Genomic DNA, 15,140 nt, shown 5'->3' with positions numbered 1-15,140 from the left:
ATTGAATTTGATAACGGAGGGTTGGTTTGACCATCTTGTATCCCGAGCAGGTAAGAAGGCGGGCGCCTTAGGCCGGCCCCATGAACATGACTTGAAGGTGTTTTTTATATGTTTCCAGAAGAAAAAACAAAGGTGTACTATTTTTGGCATGTGGTTAAGACAACTAGCGTTGTCCCGAATACCCAATGTGTGGAAGTAGGATTCCATCTTAAAAAGATATCTGTTTGCATTACTGAAAATAAATCGATAAGCCCAACAACTCAACCACTATAAACCCAACCCAACTATAGGTCCCCATTAGGGAAAGAAATAATCCACACGGAAGAATATTCACACGCAGGTGGAAAGACTCAAACTCTTGACCTCCTTGTGAGCTGCAAGAATCCTGGCCAACTGAGCTGCTAGTCCCAGTTGGTTCCATACCATTTTCTTTCCCACCCCTCCAAATGTTAAAACTTTTTTTGGTCGATCCACTGTGGGTCCACAACAGTGATGCAAACCGTTCATTCCCTAAATCTTTCATTTAACATCATCGTCTGCAAGAGGAAGTCGACTTGATCATGAAAAAATCGTATAAGATTGGATAAATTTTGTCTAGAATCACGAGGACGTACCACTCAGTTCGTACAATTTGTTTGCCTATATACCAATTTCGAATCAAATTAATTTTTCACTAGAGCTGGTGTGCAATGCAACGTACATGATGAACCATTCCAATCACCGCAGAACGGCCATTTTACAGGCTAGTAAAATAAAAGTTTTTTTGGAGGAGTTTGAAGGAAATATAACAATTAGGAGTGAGCCGAACCCTTTTGATTATTATTATTATTTTTTTTCTGGAAAAAGATAGAAATGGAAGCCTTTTGATTGGGTTGTTGAAGATCACATGATGTACAGGATTTGGAGGTCGTGAGTAGGAGTATCTGTAAAGATACTTCCAAGATGAGTAGTGCGGATGTATCTTTCACCTGTTTGGGCTCTGGCCCTACTTTTATTCAATTCATGTGCATGCCAAACCACACTTTCCTACCTAGCTGTCCCGATAACGGGTTAAGTCCGTAACTGGCACATGAATTTTGTGACCTCCTCATTCTCTCTCTCTAGATCTCTAGATCTCTCTCTCTCTGGTGGAGATGATTGGCCTAAACTCACATGGATTATGAAAGGGATGTTCGACTGTTCTTTGGTTGCAGGGAGATGTTTACTATTATATATGCAATTGGTCAGTATCCTAATACAAATGGAGAGAGAGAGAGAGAGAGAGAGAGAGAGAGAGAGAGAGAGAGAGTATTTGACAATATTGGTCTAATTTTACTCAATAAATTTGTTGTCGACTAAAAAAAATATAGCCGCTAAAGTTCTAGCGAGGGCTTTGTTTCTCATCCCACTCTATGTAAATACTAATATTAAAGATTGATAAAACTTCGTTTAGAAATAAAAGATTGATAAAAAAATTAGGGAAATAATTTTGCCTCTCTTTTTTGTTAACACCATTCCCTTGCAAGTGTATTTTTTGCAAGTGTATTTTTGCACTAAAAATACACTTGCAGGAGAGTGACGTTGACAAAAAAGAGAGGCAAAATTAGCAACAAAAAATTTTGTCGAATGCAATCAAAGACAGCCCAGCCTCAGGTCGAGCCGAATTAAGCTTGGACCGATTCGTTTTGGTAGGTAGCAATTTAGGGGTGGGCATCGGGTCGGGTCGTGTCATCTTGTGTTCGTATCAAAATTCTCTCAACCCTAACCTAACCTATTTAGCTTTTATGTTATCGTGTCGTGTCATATTTGTGTTTCGTGTCAAAAATAGCTGAACCTAACCTGCTAACTTCGTGTCCGGTTCGTGTCGTGTTATTATGTCCTTTCATAAATTCTCATGTCGTGTCGTGTACGTCATCTCGTACTTGTGTCGTGCCATCTCGCGCGTGTTCGTATCAGAATTATCTTAATCCTAACCCTAATCCTAACCCAATCCGTTTAGCTTTTCGTGTTATTGTGTTGTGTCATATTCGTGTTTCGTGTTAGAAATAGTCAACCCTAGCCTGCTAAATTTGTATCTGGTTCATGTCATGTCGAAAATTTCCACCCCTAAGTAGCATGCATGTGCACTACAATGGGCTGGCTAAACCCACATGACCTAAAGGTCCTCCCCGCTTAACACAGTTGGGTGCCCCAAAGGACATGTGACATAGTTGACCGATGAGGTACAATAACCTCTTCACGCAATGCTTTGATATGGGTCAAGGGGAATTGCAATGGGGAGAGGGGCAAACAAATGCAAATTGATGGAGTGGCTTTTACGAAATTGCACCTGACATGGAAATGAAAATATTAATTGCACATACATGGAATCAGGTTGTTGAAAAGACCATTTTACCCCTTGTAAGTGGAACCCTAAAAATTCTCTCATTGGAGGCGATCTATTCTATACAAAGTGCAATAAAATGTCATGTAAGGTGCAACATTATTCGATTGAAGGTGCAAATGATACGTTTCCCAAAAAATAAAGTATGATATGACATCACAATGCTCGTCCAGAAATGGGTGCAATTTAGTTTCATAAAGAGTACAATTTTCTTGATCAAAGATGCAAGAATGTTAGACTCATGAAGCAATGTTTCATTTTTTCAATTCGTAAAGTTTGACTTAGATATCAAAATAACACCCAACTTGTCTTCCTTGGGGGCAATCCATTCCATACAAAGTGTAATAAGATGTCATATAAGGTGCAATGCTTTTCGACTGAAGGAGCAAATAATCCGTTTCCTAGAAAATAAAGTCTGATTTGATATCACACTACCCACTTGTCCTGAATTGGGTGCAATTAAGTTCCATTAAGAGTGCAATTTTTACAACCAAAAGTGGAAGAATGTTAACCTCATGGAGCAATATTTTCATTTTTCAATATGTAAAATTTGACTTAGACATCACAATGGCACCAAACTTGTTCTCAGTGGGGGCAATCTGGTCGATACAAAGTGCAATAAATTGCCATATAAGGTGCAACACTATTCGATTCAAGGAGCAAAGAATTTGAGTACAGGGGCATTTTTGTTCGGCTAATTTCATAATACCATTTTTGTTTGTCCTTCTTCCTGCTGAAATGCAATTCTGCCTATGGTTAAGGACTTCAACTTCATCATGCAAACCATTTTCACTTTCCATTTTATTTTTCTTACTAATCAAACGGACCCTTACATTTTGCGTTATCATCCCAACAAACTAACACCGAATGTTGCTCGTTCAATTGCCCACTTTGAATAGTGCAAAAAACTCATACACAAAATAATGGTGAAGTGAAAGAAAAGAAAAAGAAAAAGTATTTTTTCTCACATTCATTTGATTAGAATGGAAGTTTTGCAAGAAAATAATAGAGAAAATAAGATATTCTTATTTGGAGGGAATAAAATTGCCGAAATTAAAAAAGAAAAGGTGGAGGTAAGAGGATAAAGAAAGAAGTTAGAGTAATTATTGTTGATTTTTTTGAGAAAATAAAATTTCTCTGCACATTTTGTGAGAAAAAGTAAAGCAAGCTCTCATGTTTTAGAGGGTTGTACAGAAAAATTAACTTTCTACCACTTTTTAGGATATTCTTCCTAAGTGAACACAAAAAAATAATTATTTTTCCCTGTCTTGCATTTTCCCCATTATTTTGCTAATCTGACGGACCCTAATAGAGAAAAATGAGGAAAAATGAGATCTATTTGATTTATCAAAAGAAAATCGTTAAAAACGAAGATGTGTTTCTTTCTACTACTCGTAGTGGGAAGTGTAAGCGGCAAAGATGATACTTTCTCCGTCCTTATATAAGTGTCTGTCGTGCAAACTTAGACCTTATAAAAGATATATATTTTTAGTTAAAAATTTTAATTTTTTTCACAAATTAATAAAACTCATTGCTATCTATTCATTTGTGAAAAAGATTTGATTTTTTTAACGAAATAAATGCATTTTTTAAAGATCTAAATTTACGCGCCAGATACTTATTTGAGGAACGAGGGAGTAGTAGTAAATCATGGGGACGAAGGGTTTGAAGGGCTATGCTATAATAAGAGGTTAAAAAACAGTACTGAAAGTAGTCAGTAGGGAAAAGCAAAGATAAACCCTGACATGTGTGTTTTTCGCTTGGCTTGACTTGGCTTGGTCGTTGAGGATAGAGAATTATGAGACACATTTGGAAAAATGACGGCAAATGATGTGTTTTGATAATTAATATCCGTTAAGGACAAGTTAAGAACATTTGTTAATGCTGAAAATGTCCTTAACGGAAATTAATTATCAAAACACGTGTTGGGCCATCATTTTCGTGACACATTTCCTCCATCATGGATGCATGCATGCCTGGTTGCATCCGACATGTGTGTTTTGGCTTGGCTTTTCTGAAAAAAGAAAAAGAAAAAACACTATGGGTAGACCATTTGTTGTGTGCACCAGACTCTGTGGAACCTACTTCAAGGTTGCAAAAAATAAAAATAAAAATAAATCGGAGCCGTTGAAAATATTTTTTTAAGGGCCCAAACAAAAATCAGCTCAGTCAGATTTCGATAATAACTTAAATAATTTTTCCAATTTTTGGTCCTTGAATTCGAAGGAACCAAAAATTGAGTGACTTGATCAAGCTCTTATCGATATTCGACTGTGATGATTCTTCACAAGGACTCTAAAAATTACAGTATATTCTAAAAAATTGAATGGCTCTCACTATTTTTGTGGAACCCACCTTTGGGTCTCACACAGTCGGATCTATATTTGGATTTTGGAGTACACCAAGTCGTGTAGCCATCCTTGGGTTATTTCTGCTAAGGTTGAAGAAGCCCAAAATTGGCTTTCCTAGTTGTGGCTGCAGGGTGGTGAATGCTCGGGGTTTTTCATAATGAAATCAGTTTTCTTCACTTTGAGATTTTCAAAACCACTCCTCTTTCAACATGGTTTTTAATAGCAAGTTTTTTATCCAATGATTACTTTCATTATCTCTCAACTTATAACCTAAAAATCTCCATTAAAACCTTTATCAAATAACCCCGATCCATACTCTGAGGTTCAATAGAGAATTATCCTATAAAAGTATAGCCCTTTTTTTTTTTTCCTTCACACACTCTATATAGAAAGAAAATTAACTTTTGGTGTTTGGGTGCAAATGCTGCAAGTGTGCAAAACAAAGCAAAATCAGATCTGAATTACAGGAAACCAATGAAGTCAGCTCTTAATCAACTTGTGCCAGTTTAGTTGGTCAAGACTTTTGCGTTTTAATAGGACGTTAGGAGTTCGAGTCTTTCCAACATGCGTTGTGGGTGTTCTTATGTTGGGATTATTTCTTTCCCAAATGGGGGTTTGTAGTTGGGTTGGGTTTTTTTTTTCCACATTTGTTAGTTTTACATCAATTTTCTTATGGATTATTGCTTCATCATGATAAGAAGAATCTAAAAAGTATAAAATTATGATCAAAACCTAAATTATTTTGAATAAAAATGAAAAAATTGGCATATTTGTTTATTTTTGTCTCTATTCAAAAAATTATGTTTCGACCGTAATTTTTTATTTTCAGATTCATCTTGTCAAGAAAAATTAATAATCCACAAAAAAGTTGACGAAAAATTTATAAATACCGAAAATATTTAAATAAAAACAAAAAAAATCATTTAACTTATTTAGCCGAACAACCCTAAGTAAAGACTAAATTATTAGTCTTCCGGGAATTGAGGCAGTCTTTGACTTTTACATTCAATGATTAACGGTGGGGCATGTGCAATGCAATATGATTGAAGTGGAACATGATTGCCTGGGTATTGAACATCCCAGCACCGATGGTGCATAAATTGGAGCGCAGGGCCACTTTTAGCTTCCGTACAAACGATTTGAATTATTCATTTATTACAGTATAAAATATCTTTTCAAGTATTTTAATAAAAAATTAACTCAATTCGATAGATGCAAGCACTTGATACAACGTACCGACTATTCATTAGAATCTAGGATCCTCTATTCTAATTGAAAAATTAGTATATTAAAAACATTCGTAGTTATGAGATAAAGCTGATTTTTATTTGCAGGGTTATTTAGAAAAATATTAAAAATTAGTGGGCGGTTCAATTCATTTTTACGAGATTCAAAATTGGGCCCCACACCATTGGTGCATGCTTATCGGTACCCATGGACAAGTTGATTGAACTTTGAAGTACTAGATTTTAACTCAGAATTGACGAGCGCAAGCACACCAAATTGTGTGAACTTAGGTCCCGTACTAACAACGGGAGGCATTCAATTTATTTAAAATATTATTATAAGAGTTAATATAAGTAATTAAGTCATTCAAATTTTGATAGATGATTGATCAATTAATTTAATTTTTTTACATGCAAATTGAGGAACGAAAATTTATTAAGCCCTTACCGATATACGGAAGACTTGACTTTTCACAAAATCTCTTAAAATGTATTTTAAACAAATTAAACGACTCTGATTGGTGTACATTTTGTACATCAAATGTTGTTCCCGCAATTTTCTTGTTGACTCAAATAGGTTACCAATTCTCACAAGTTTGTCATTCCACCTGCGGTCGTGTGCCAGAGCCTATAGTGTCAGTAAGGCTCGCATCGGTGTGGTCCTACTCATGTTAGTGGGGTTTGCTCGTCGGTGGTTGTTCATTGGCGTCAGCGTGCCTTCTGATATGGGTGTGCGTGCATTGAGTTTCTTCTGGACAACATACACCCGTTTGGATTTCCTCTTGTGTTGATTGTGTATTTGAGCTCGGTGTCTATGTTAGATACTTTACTACCTTTGTTGAGACTGGTTCTTGTGTCCTGACATTATCGCCAGCCTGCATCAATAGTAGGTGCCATTGAGTTGCGTTTGATGCAGGTGGTCACATCTAGGTTTAAGTAGTTTTGGTTCACTCCTGTATTTCGTGAGAAAATTTGTATGTAATTACCTTCGGCTTTATATGTTAAATGGATTGAATCGATTTAAAAATAGGTGGTTACCAATTAATTGAGGCGGTACAATTTCACTTTTTTCAGTGGTTACCAATTAATTGAGGCGGTACAATTTCACTTTTTTCAGTTTCCAGTACGTAAATCAATTTCATGACTCCAAATTGACATGGTACTACTCGTTTCTCATACAGGTTGAAGAATGAATGCTCAATGCATCATTAAATTGGATGTACAGATAAGAAAAAGAAAGAGTTTAAATAGTACTCCCTCCCAATTTACTTGTCATAGTTCTATTCTAATTGGATAAAAAAATTAGTTATATCTTTAAATTAGTAATGAATTTTATATTCAATATGGATCTTGTTTGATAGATCTCAATTTATTTTATAATACAATGTTTTCAAAATCACCTAAAACATTATAAATTACAAAATATAATCAATTAAAAAGTGACACGAACTCCCAAAAGTGACAATTAAATTGGAACGGATGGAGTTCTTTTTACCTTGGGTGAAAACTCTATTCCACTGCCCCTTGCGGCTCCACCATGCACCATGCATTTTTTTTCTCTAGTAATTTGAATCGTTCATTTTGTAAGGGTCACAAAGTAGTACATTCGCGCAAAAAAATTATGTTTATTGGATATCGATAGGTGCATTAAAAATTAAGTTTTAGTTTATAAAATAGACGGTCATGGATAGTTTAACTTTAAACTTATCTACCGTCAATTTTATAAACCAACCTTTTATTTGCTATATACCTATCCATGTCCGATAAAATAGATTTTTTGTGCAGATATATTATTCTGTGAGCCTTACAAGATGAACGGTTTAAATTACTGCAATATATGCACGATAGTACCCACAATTGGTGGTGGTGGGAAACTTGAAATTTTCACCTAAGGTGAATAGAATTTAAACTCGATAAGAAATGGTGCAAAAGCTTCCAGTTTGTGAAGATGGAAAGACAAGGACTATACTTCATGTAATCCAAACTATGGGACAGAATGTTAGTACAAGTGAGCCGAGAGGGAGAGACAGAGAGAAAGAGGAGACCGCACTCGGTTGGTTGGTGGATTTGCTCTTTACATAATTAATTAGAGTTTGATTATTGGAGTCCAGCTGCAAGAAAATAATTTGTTTTGAATATTCCATAGTCCCGTTTTGGATGGACTTCCTTTGACTGGATCAGAGATGAGATTAGTTAAGGTGCGCGTACATTAATCCGAACAACCTGGTTGTTGAACAAGAGAGAGAGTCAGAGAGAGGTATCCAATCCTTTGGTCATACAGGCAAAAATGACCTCCTAGGAAGGGAAATTCACAACCTCCACCTATCCACATTGCATCTCAATCAATCTTCCCACATTAACATCTCTTTCTGACTCTCTCTCTCTCTCTCTCTCTCAACTGATTTTCTTTCTCTGTTCATTGCTTTTTGTGCTCATGGAAACTAGCATCACTGCAGGAAATCATACCATTAACCCCCACCATTCACCTCCTCAAGTAACCACCCACAATCACCACCATGACATTCTCCCTACCACTACCCTTCTCATAATTGTAATCCCCATTATCGTTGTTCTCTTACTCCTAGCAATACTACTCGTTATCGTGATGCTCCGACGTCTGAAATCGACTAAGAACACGAGCAGTAGCAGCAGTGGCAGCAACAATTGCCTCACCAACAGCAATTGCTTGTTCAATGCTCATGCTCATAGCACTGTCAACATCAATGCAAGCCCAGGTACTAAACTAGTTTCAATTTTTCAGTTCTTCTTTGATATCAATTTTTAACCCTTCCCTTCCAAATTGTCCATTTTCACTATTCAGAAGTTTCATAAAATATGGTCAACTAGGGTTGGCACGAAGAAACACGCTTTGAGCATACCAAGCCGGCTTCTCTTAGAAGTATTGTTCCCAAATAAGCTTTCAACAACTATAGAAACTTTCTCAACGAGAACTAACTAGAGGTTTTTGATTGGCGAGAAAATTGTCAATTTTTTTTTCCAAGAAGTATACATTATTTGTTGACGTGATTAAATGCCACGACTGTCCGAAAAGAAAAACCGAATTGAGATGAATCGAGTATCCCTCGTCGCGAATTGTAATCGCGTTTAGCAAATTCAAGATGATGAGAATACAAAATCAAGAGTTGCTCATGACTTGGAGCAATTGCAACCATTTTAGGCTCGAACTGTTAACTTTAATTTTTTTTTTTTACAAGAACTGGCTCCCAGACTTTCCTTGTGCTTCTGTGTACATATATTGGAAAATTTTGTGATCTGGGTATACTTGAAAATGTGGCAGAAGTGAAGGGAGGGTGTTTTTATGGAGCGGGCCGAAACCCGCCGGCTAAGTTCATGGGAGTCCAAGTATTCACATACAAGGAGCTTGAATTGGCCACCGATAATTTCAGCGAAGCAAATGTGATCGGAAATGGAGATTTTGGAGTAATTTACAGAGGGGTTTTAAGAGACGGTACTGTTGCAGCAGTCAAGAAATTGCACAGGGAAGGAAAGCAAGGGGAACGAGCATTCCGGGTAGAGGTTAGTTAACAAGTTTTCGTTTCTCTCTGTTTGATGTCCTTATTACTTGTTTCCTCTTTTATTATTTATTTTTTATAATCGAGATGTCCGGACCAGCTTACGCACGCCACGACTAATCCTCAAAGGAAACTAGCATAACAACCCACTGCCATAGCCCTCCACTTAAATCACGGTTTGCTTCTTGGGGAAATAAAATCATGTCATGTTGCAGACGCAAGTTCGCCCTTATCATTGGGGCAACCCATGGATGGGTTAATACTTGTTTCTTTGTTGTTTGCTTTACTGTTTATAACCTATACAATGGCTGTGTTAACGAAAATGTTGACAGACAAGCAGAGAAAACAGGGGAGAAAAAGTGAGAAATCTTTTAACAAGACAAAAATTTCCTTTCCAGTATACAAAAGTGGAATACAAAGTAGGAGTAATCTGTTTCTTTCATTCTCTATCCCTGTTTTCCAGTACACACTTACTTTTTTATAACCCTCCGGACCAACTTGCACACGGCTCCACCAATTTCAGAGCGTTGAAGTTAACGACCGAGTAAACTCTACAGTGGCCCCTAAGTTTGAAATTTTTTGTCCTCATAAAATTCGAAGATGCGACCTTACGTTAAACAAATATTTATTTACTTTCTCACGGCCACGCTACTCGGCCCAACCCCTTCGGGTTGTGCACACCTTAATTCATAGGGACCAAAACAGAACACAGTCATAGTTGGTGTTCGGAATATACTCATTCCTGCCTACCACAAGAGTCAGAAAAAAATTTCATTATTATGCTCCTAATAATTACCCCTGGCATGGCTTTCACTGTTTCGAATTAATTTCAATTTCCCCACATGTCGAACCTTTTGCTTTGGTCGAATCTACTCTGCAAATGGCTATGGTTGACTTATCTCTTGCTCTGTTTCATATACACAGAGTGCCCCACAATTCCTGCAAGTCTTATGCCTATGATCTTCTCACCCCCACCTAGGAATGAAAAAACAATTACCAATAAAAATCTGGAGGGAATGTTGACTGCCCTCTCCCCACGTTACCCGGATCTGCATTGATCATTATTATCATCCACCTGTATTGATAAATATATAATTCAGCCTTGCATAGGGTGTGCAAGTCGAAATCCCTACCTCTTTGTAGTTGTTTTTTTAAAATGATTTTGATACTCTCAATTTTACGATCCATAACCCTTTTTTTATTTTATCCACGTGAATTTACAATATCGTTCTGGAATGTGTGAAAAAGTGTTTTGAAAAAGAACAAGATAGTAAATTCAAGTAGATGAAAACAAAAAAAGAGAGTGGAGATTGTAAAAAAAGGAGTGCGAAAATTATTTTCTTTGTTTTTTTTAGAAAGAGTAAGAACTTCATTGATAAAAGAGATTACAATGTACTGTGTGCATCTAATATAACTGGAAAAGATTACACATGAACGGTAAATAACATTCAAATAGTTACATCCAGCAATAAATTGATCACCAGTTAGATGTCATGGAAGCACGTGCAGATTGTCGATGAACAACTATAACTTAATTGTTTGGGAATTGATATTTACACTCCATTTTTTGTTATATCCACACTCCTCTCTCTCTCTCTCTCTCTCTCTCTCTCTCTCTCTCTCTCTCTCTCTCTCTCTCTCTCTCTCTCTCTCTCTCTTTTTGTATGTTGAAAGTGTATGTATTATTTTTGCTAAAAAACCACAAAAAAAAAAAAAAAAGGAAGTGTGAATATCAATTCCCAATTGTTTTTGTTTACAAGCTTTGATACTTCCCATTCCAAAATCGTAGAAATGTTTTGCACCAATTTAAAAACGACCTTAAAAATTTGAGTTTCCCATACTGAGCAAAATAAAACAGGATATAGCAAATAAAATAGGATGGAGGGAGTACTTTTTATCTACGAATAGCAGGACTTTTCCCAATAAAATATAAACGGAAGAAATATTTAAAAAATACTAATTTTCTTTTCCAGATAGTTTTGGAAACCTATCGAGTACATATATTTTGGAAATGTTGCTGATTTTGCCACTCTTTTATTTGTTAACGTCACTCCCTTGCAAGTATATTTTTGGTGCAAAAGTACACTTGCAGAGGAGTGGTGTTAACAAAAAAGGGAGTGACAAAATCATTTCCGTTTGGAAATGGCCTTTTTTTTCCAGAAAGAATGGATGTTTTGAATTGTACTTGGTTAACTATTTCCCCTCAAGAATGACTTCGAAAGGAAAGAGGAGCATTTCATTGACGAAAAAATGCCTTTATCCTTTTTTTGGCAGGTTGATTTATTGAGCCGCTTATACTCTCCTTACTTGGTGCAACTGCTAGGCTATTGTGCAGACCAGCACCACCGCCTGCTAATAATGGAATTCATGCCCAACGCCACCCTCCACCGCCACCTCCACCACCACCACCCTCGTACGCTGAACTGGGGGGTCCGCCTGCGCGTGGCCCTCGACTGTGCCAAAGCTCTCGAATTCCTTCACGAGCACTCATTGCCCTCCGTCATCCACCGCGATTTCAAGTCCAGTAACATCCTCTTGGATGAGAATTTCAGAGCCAAGGTTTCCGATTTTGGATTGGCCAAGACAGGATCGGATAAGATCAACGGTCAGATCTCGACGCGCGTGCTGGGGACCACCGGTTACTTAGCCCCCGAGTGAGTGGCTCTTCAACTCTCAGGCATCTCTCTTTTTCATTACAATCACCTATCAATACTCAATCATGGTCACAAGGCTAGCCCAGGTCCCCCACTGCGCAGGGTTTTGTTTGGAAGCATCCATTCTTTTTCAACCCTCACTTACCTTACAAGACAATATGCGTTGTAATTCCTGTACCCGGGGATACTGCCGAGCAGCTCTCTGCTGAGCGGCATCTCGGCATAGACGGCTCGAATCGAATATGAACACATACAAATTAACTGTTTGTTTCTCGATTAAGATCCGAGCCGTCGATTGCCGAAATCCCTCCATCTTTATGGCAGGGTGCTGCTTGGCACCATCTCCCATTCCGTAATTCCTTCATCTTTTTGGCATCCAGTTTCCAAACAACCAATCTAATGAACTCAAACTCTTGAAAAAAATGAAAAGAGATAATTATTGTCTCTGATATCATGCATAAGATAACAATTACTTGGCTTATTTTTGTCAAATGTAGGTATGCATCAACAGGTAAACTTACCACGAAATCAGATGTATACAGCTACGGTGTGGTACTTCTGGAACTCCTAACGGGCCGAGTACCCGTCGATACCAAGCGGCCACCTGGAGAACATGTCCTTGTCTCTTGGGTTAGTAAAATATCATCATCCAAACAAGTGAAATAAATTGACTTATTTTGCTAAAAAGTGGTTATTTCTTAAAATACTTGGATAAAAGTTTTTTTTTTTATTTTTTCGATTCCTATCGTCGAGACGAATCAATAATCTGCAAAAGTTTAGCGCAAAACTAACAAATGTGAAAAAAATTCAAATAAGGACAAAACCAACTTAATTTTTTTTTTATTATTTAAATTTTAGAAGAACTCACCCTTTACTCTATTAAGTTAAACAGACTGTTTTTCCCCCTCCCCCTCAAATTGATCTTTACTCGACACATTGACTGCCCGTTTAAGACAAACAAAACTAAGAAAACCCTTTCCAACATAAGCTGTAAAGCGCATTTTGTAACTTAACAAGATCATAAAAGTTGGATTCAAATGCAGTAAAAAAATTGGAGTGCCAGTATCATTTTCTACGAAAATGTAAGCGTACATACGAACGATGCTTGAAGAACACATCAATACTTTTGTTTTTTTTTATCTCGTTTTCCTTGGTTCGTTCATTTTGTTCAAAACCTATGGCACAGTGTAGTTCTTGCCATCAGACCAGGTAAAATTAAGCTAGCAAAGTGATAAACCTCTGAACTACTGTTTCTTTTGCGACGTCTTCAATATCGATCAGGCTCTTCCAAGGTTAACTAACAGAGAGAAAATAGAGGACATGGTTGATCCATCTCTCCAATGCCAGTACTCCAAAAAGGATCTAATCCAGGTCAGTTTTGCATTCTATCATCACCGCCATCGACATCAGCAAAGCCATAAATATTTTGGAACTAACGTCGTTTAGTTTTACCTGTTCCGGTTATGCTGTTTTCTGTGAAGGTAGCAGCAATTGCCGCAATGTGTGTGCAACCGGAAGCAGACTACCGGCCTCTAATGACTGACGTGGTGCAGTCGTTAATTCCTCTCATTAAGAATCACCCCTCGTTAGGTCCCTCAAGTTCCTTGAGATTTAACCAAAGAGTAAGTCCCAAGGCATGATAGGGGCATTTTGTAGCTACCGTTCGAGTCCGATTTTCAAGAAATCATGTGAACCAGCAGCTGGCTTATTCTTCGACAAATTCACTAGGGAACATTTTTCAGCGCCCCAACAAAAAAAAAAAATGGTCCTTGTACCTTGGGCTAAGGTCATAATCAGCTGGGCCAATTTCATTTCAATTCCTTTTGGTTTTCATTTTGTAGGCAGGCATCCATCACTATCCTTGCGCCCTGTATGTAAGGCCTACGATCGCTCGTGCAGGATCCGACCGTGTATAGCTTCAGAGCGAATTCGATTCGGAATAACAGTGCTCTCGATCAATTGGTGATGAAAATAAAAATAAATAGTGCATGCTCTATCTGAAATTCCTTCTTCAATGAACGAACCGTGTTGGTGGTGGTTTTGCTAAGCTTTTTGGCACAGTACGTTATTGGCTTTAATTAGTTCTTGTTCTGGTGGCAAGCACACGCCGTTTCAAGGGCATTTTGGCCATTTTTTCAAGCATTTTCCATAGGTTGTGCTAGCACGAGGCATTAATTAAAGCCAAATGCCCAAGCACAAGTCGAGCCTTGCATATTAATTCAATACAAGGGCAAAAGAGACTAATAGCTGAGATAGACTGTCTCAGCAATTTTAGTCAGCTAAAAAACACGAAAGAAAATACACAAATAAAATAATCGCCTTTTGGCCTTTTATTACTTGGCTATAGATATTTGGAAAAGATCGAGTCAACCAGATCTAGGTTCGAATCTATCTGGTATTCACAAAATTTATTAAAAGAAAGAATGAGATACTAATCAAACGTTGTTTAGAAAAGAGCATTTTAGCATTTTTAAATTTCAACAAATGCCGAATGAGAATGCAGAAGAGCCGGGTCAACAACATTGGTTTGGTAGCGGATACAAAAAAAAACTACTTTGGTTTGGCAGGGCAATTTCAATTCCGCGTTATGCCGATCGGATATTTGTGTTTAATACAACAATATAGTTAGTTAATAAAAAACAATTGACTGCAGAAAAAAGAAGAAAATACTAATCTTTTTGTTCTTCTGAGCCAAGAATTTAACCATGGAAAGCCGTTAAAGAAGAGTAGGAAATTTGGCTACAAGAATAAAGAAAGAGAGATCCGATAAAAAAGAAAAGAGAGACATGAACAAAACACTCCGATAACTTCATTTTCAGTTGTTTCACTTATTTATTAGTGTTCTATCTGTTCAATACACGGGACAATAAAAAAAGATTCAGAGTGATTTTATCCTTTTCCGTGCAACGAATGGGTGCAATAATATATTCTAGTTATGTTTTTCAGAATAGTTTGGTTGAATCATTCAATTTGAAACAAAAGCGTTGTTTCCATCTTCTTTTATGAACTACTAA

The 15,140-nt window shown here is 37.1% G+C and overlaps 1 protein-coding gene across 2 annotated transcripts; it reads left to right on the top strand.

Moving 5' to 3' along the window:
- Positions 1-8,220: 8,220 nt before the first annotated feature.
- LOC131333998 (probable serine/threonine-protein kinase PBL7) lies at positions 8,221-14,145 on the top strand. Of its 2 annotated transcripts, none has more exons than XM_058368865.1 (6): positions 8,221-8,674; positions 9,241-9,476; positions 11,747-12,126; positions 12,624-12,756; positions 13,408-13,497; positions 13,608-14,145. In XM_058368865.1, the coding sequence occupies exons 1-6, from the start codon at positions 8,374-8,376 to the stop codon at positions 13,764-13,766; spliced, it is 1,299 nt and encodes a 432-aa protein (XP_058224848.1). In that variant the 5' UTR covers positions 8,221-8,373; the 3' UTR covers positions 13,767-14,145. The 2 variants fall into 2 exon arrangements, with proteins under 2 accessions (XP_058224848.1, XP_058224847.1); XM_058368864.1 differs by having other exon boundaries at positions 8,228-8,674; positions 9,238-9,476.
- The last annotated feature ends 995 nt before the right edge of the window (positions 14,146-15,140 follow it).

This window comes from Rhododendron vialii, chromosome 7a (genome assembly GCF_030253575.1).
Source record: "Rhododendron vialii isolate Sample 1 chromosome 7a, ASM3025357v1".
NCBI lineage: Eukaryota > Viridiplantae > Streptophyta > Magnoliopsida > Ericales > Ericaceae > Rhododendron > Rhododendron vialii.
The sequence above is the reverse complement of the archived record's forward strand: the minus strand, read 5'-3'. Positions and strand labels throughout refer to the sequence as shown.

What these genes read in the sequence shown, in the direction of transcription:
- LOC131333998 (XM_058368864.1), top strand. Translation starts at nt 8,374, where the DNA reads ATGGAAACTAGCATCACTGCAGGAAATCATACCATTAACCCCCACCAT. An exon ending in ACCGGTTACTTAGCCCCCGA is followed by an intron (nt 12,127 to 12,623) that starts GTGAGTGGCTCT and finishes TGTCAAATGTAG; the next exon opens with GTATGCATCAACAGGTAAAC. An exon ending in AACATGTCCTTGTCTCTTGG is followed by an intron (nt 12,757 to 13,407) that starts GTTAGTAAAATA and finishes AATATCGATCAG; the next exon opens with GCTCTTCCAAGGTTAACTAA.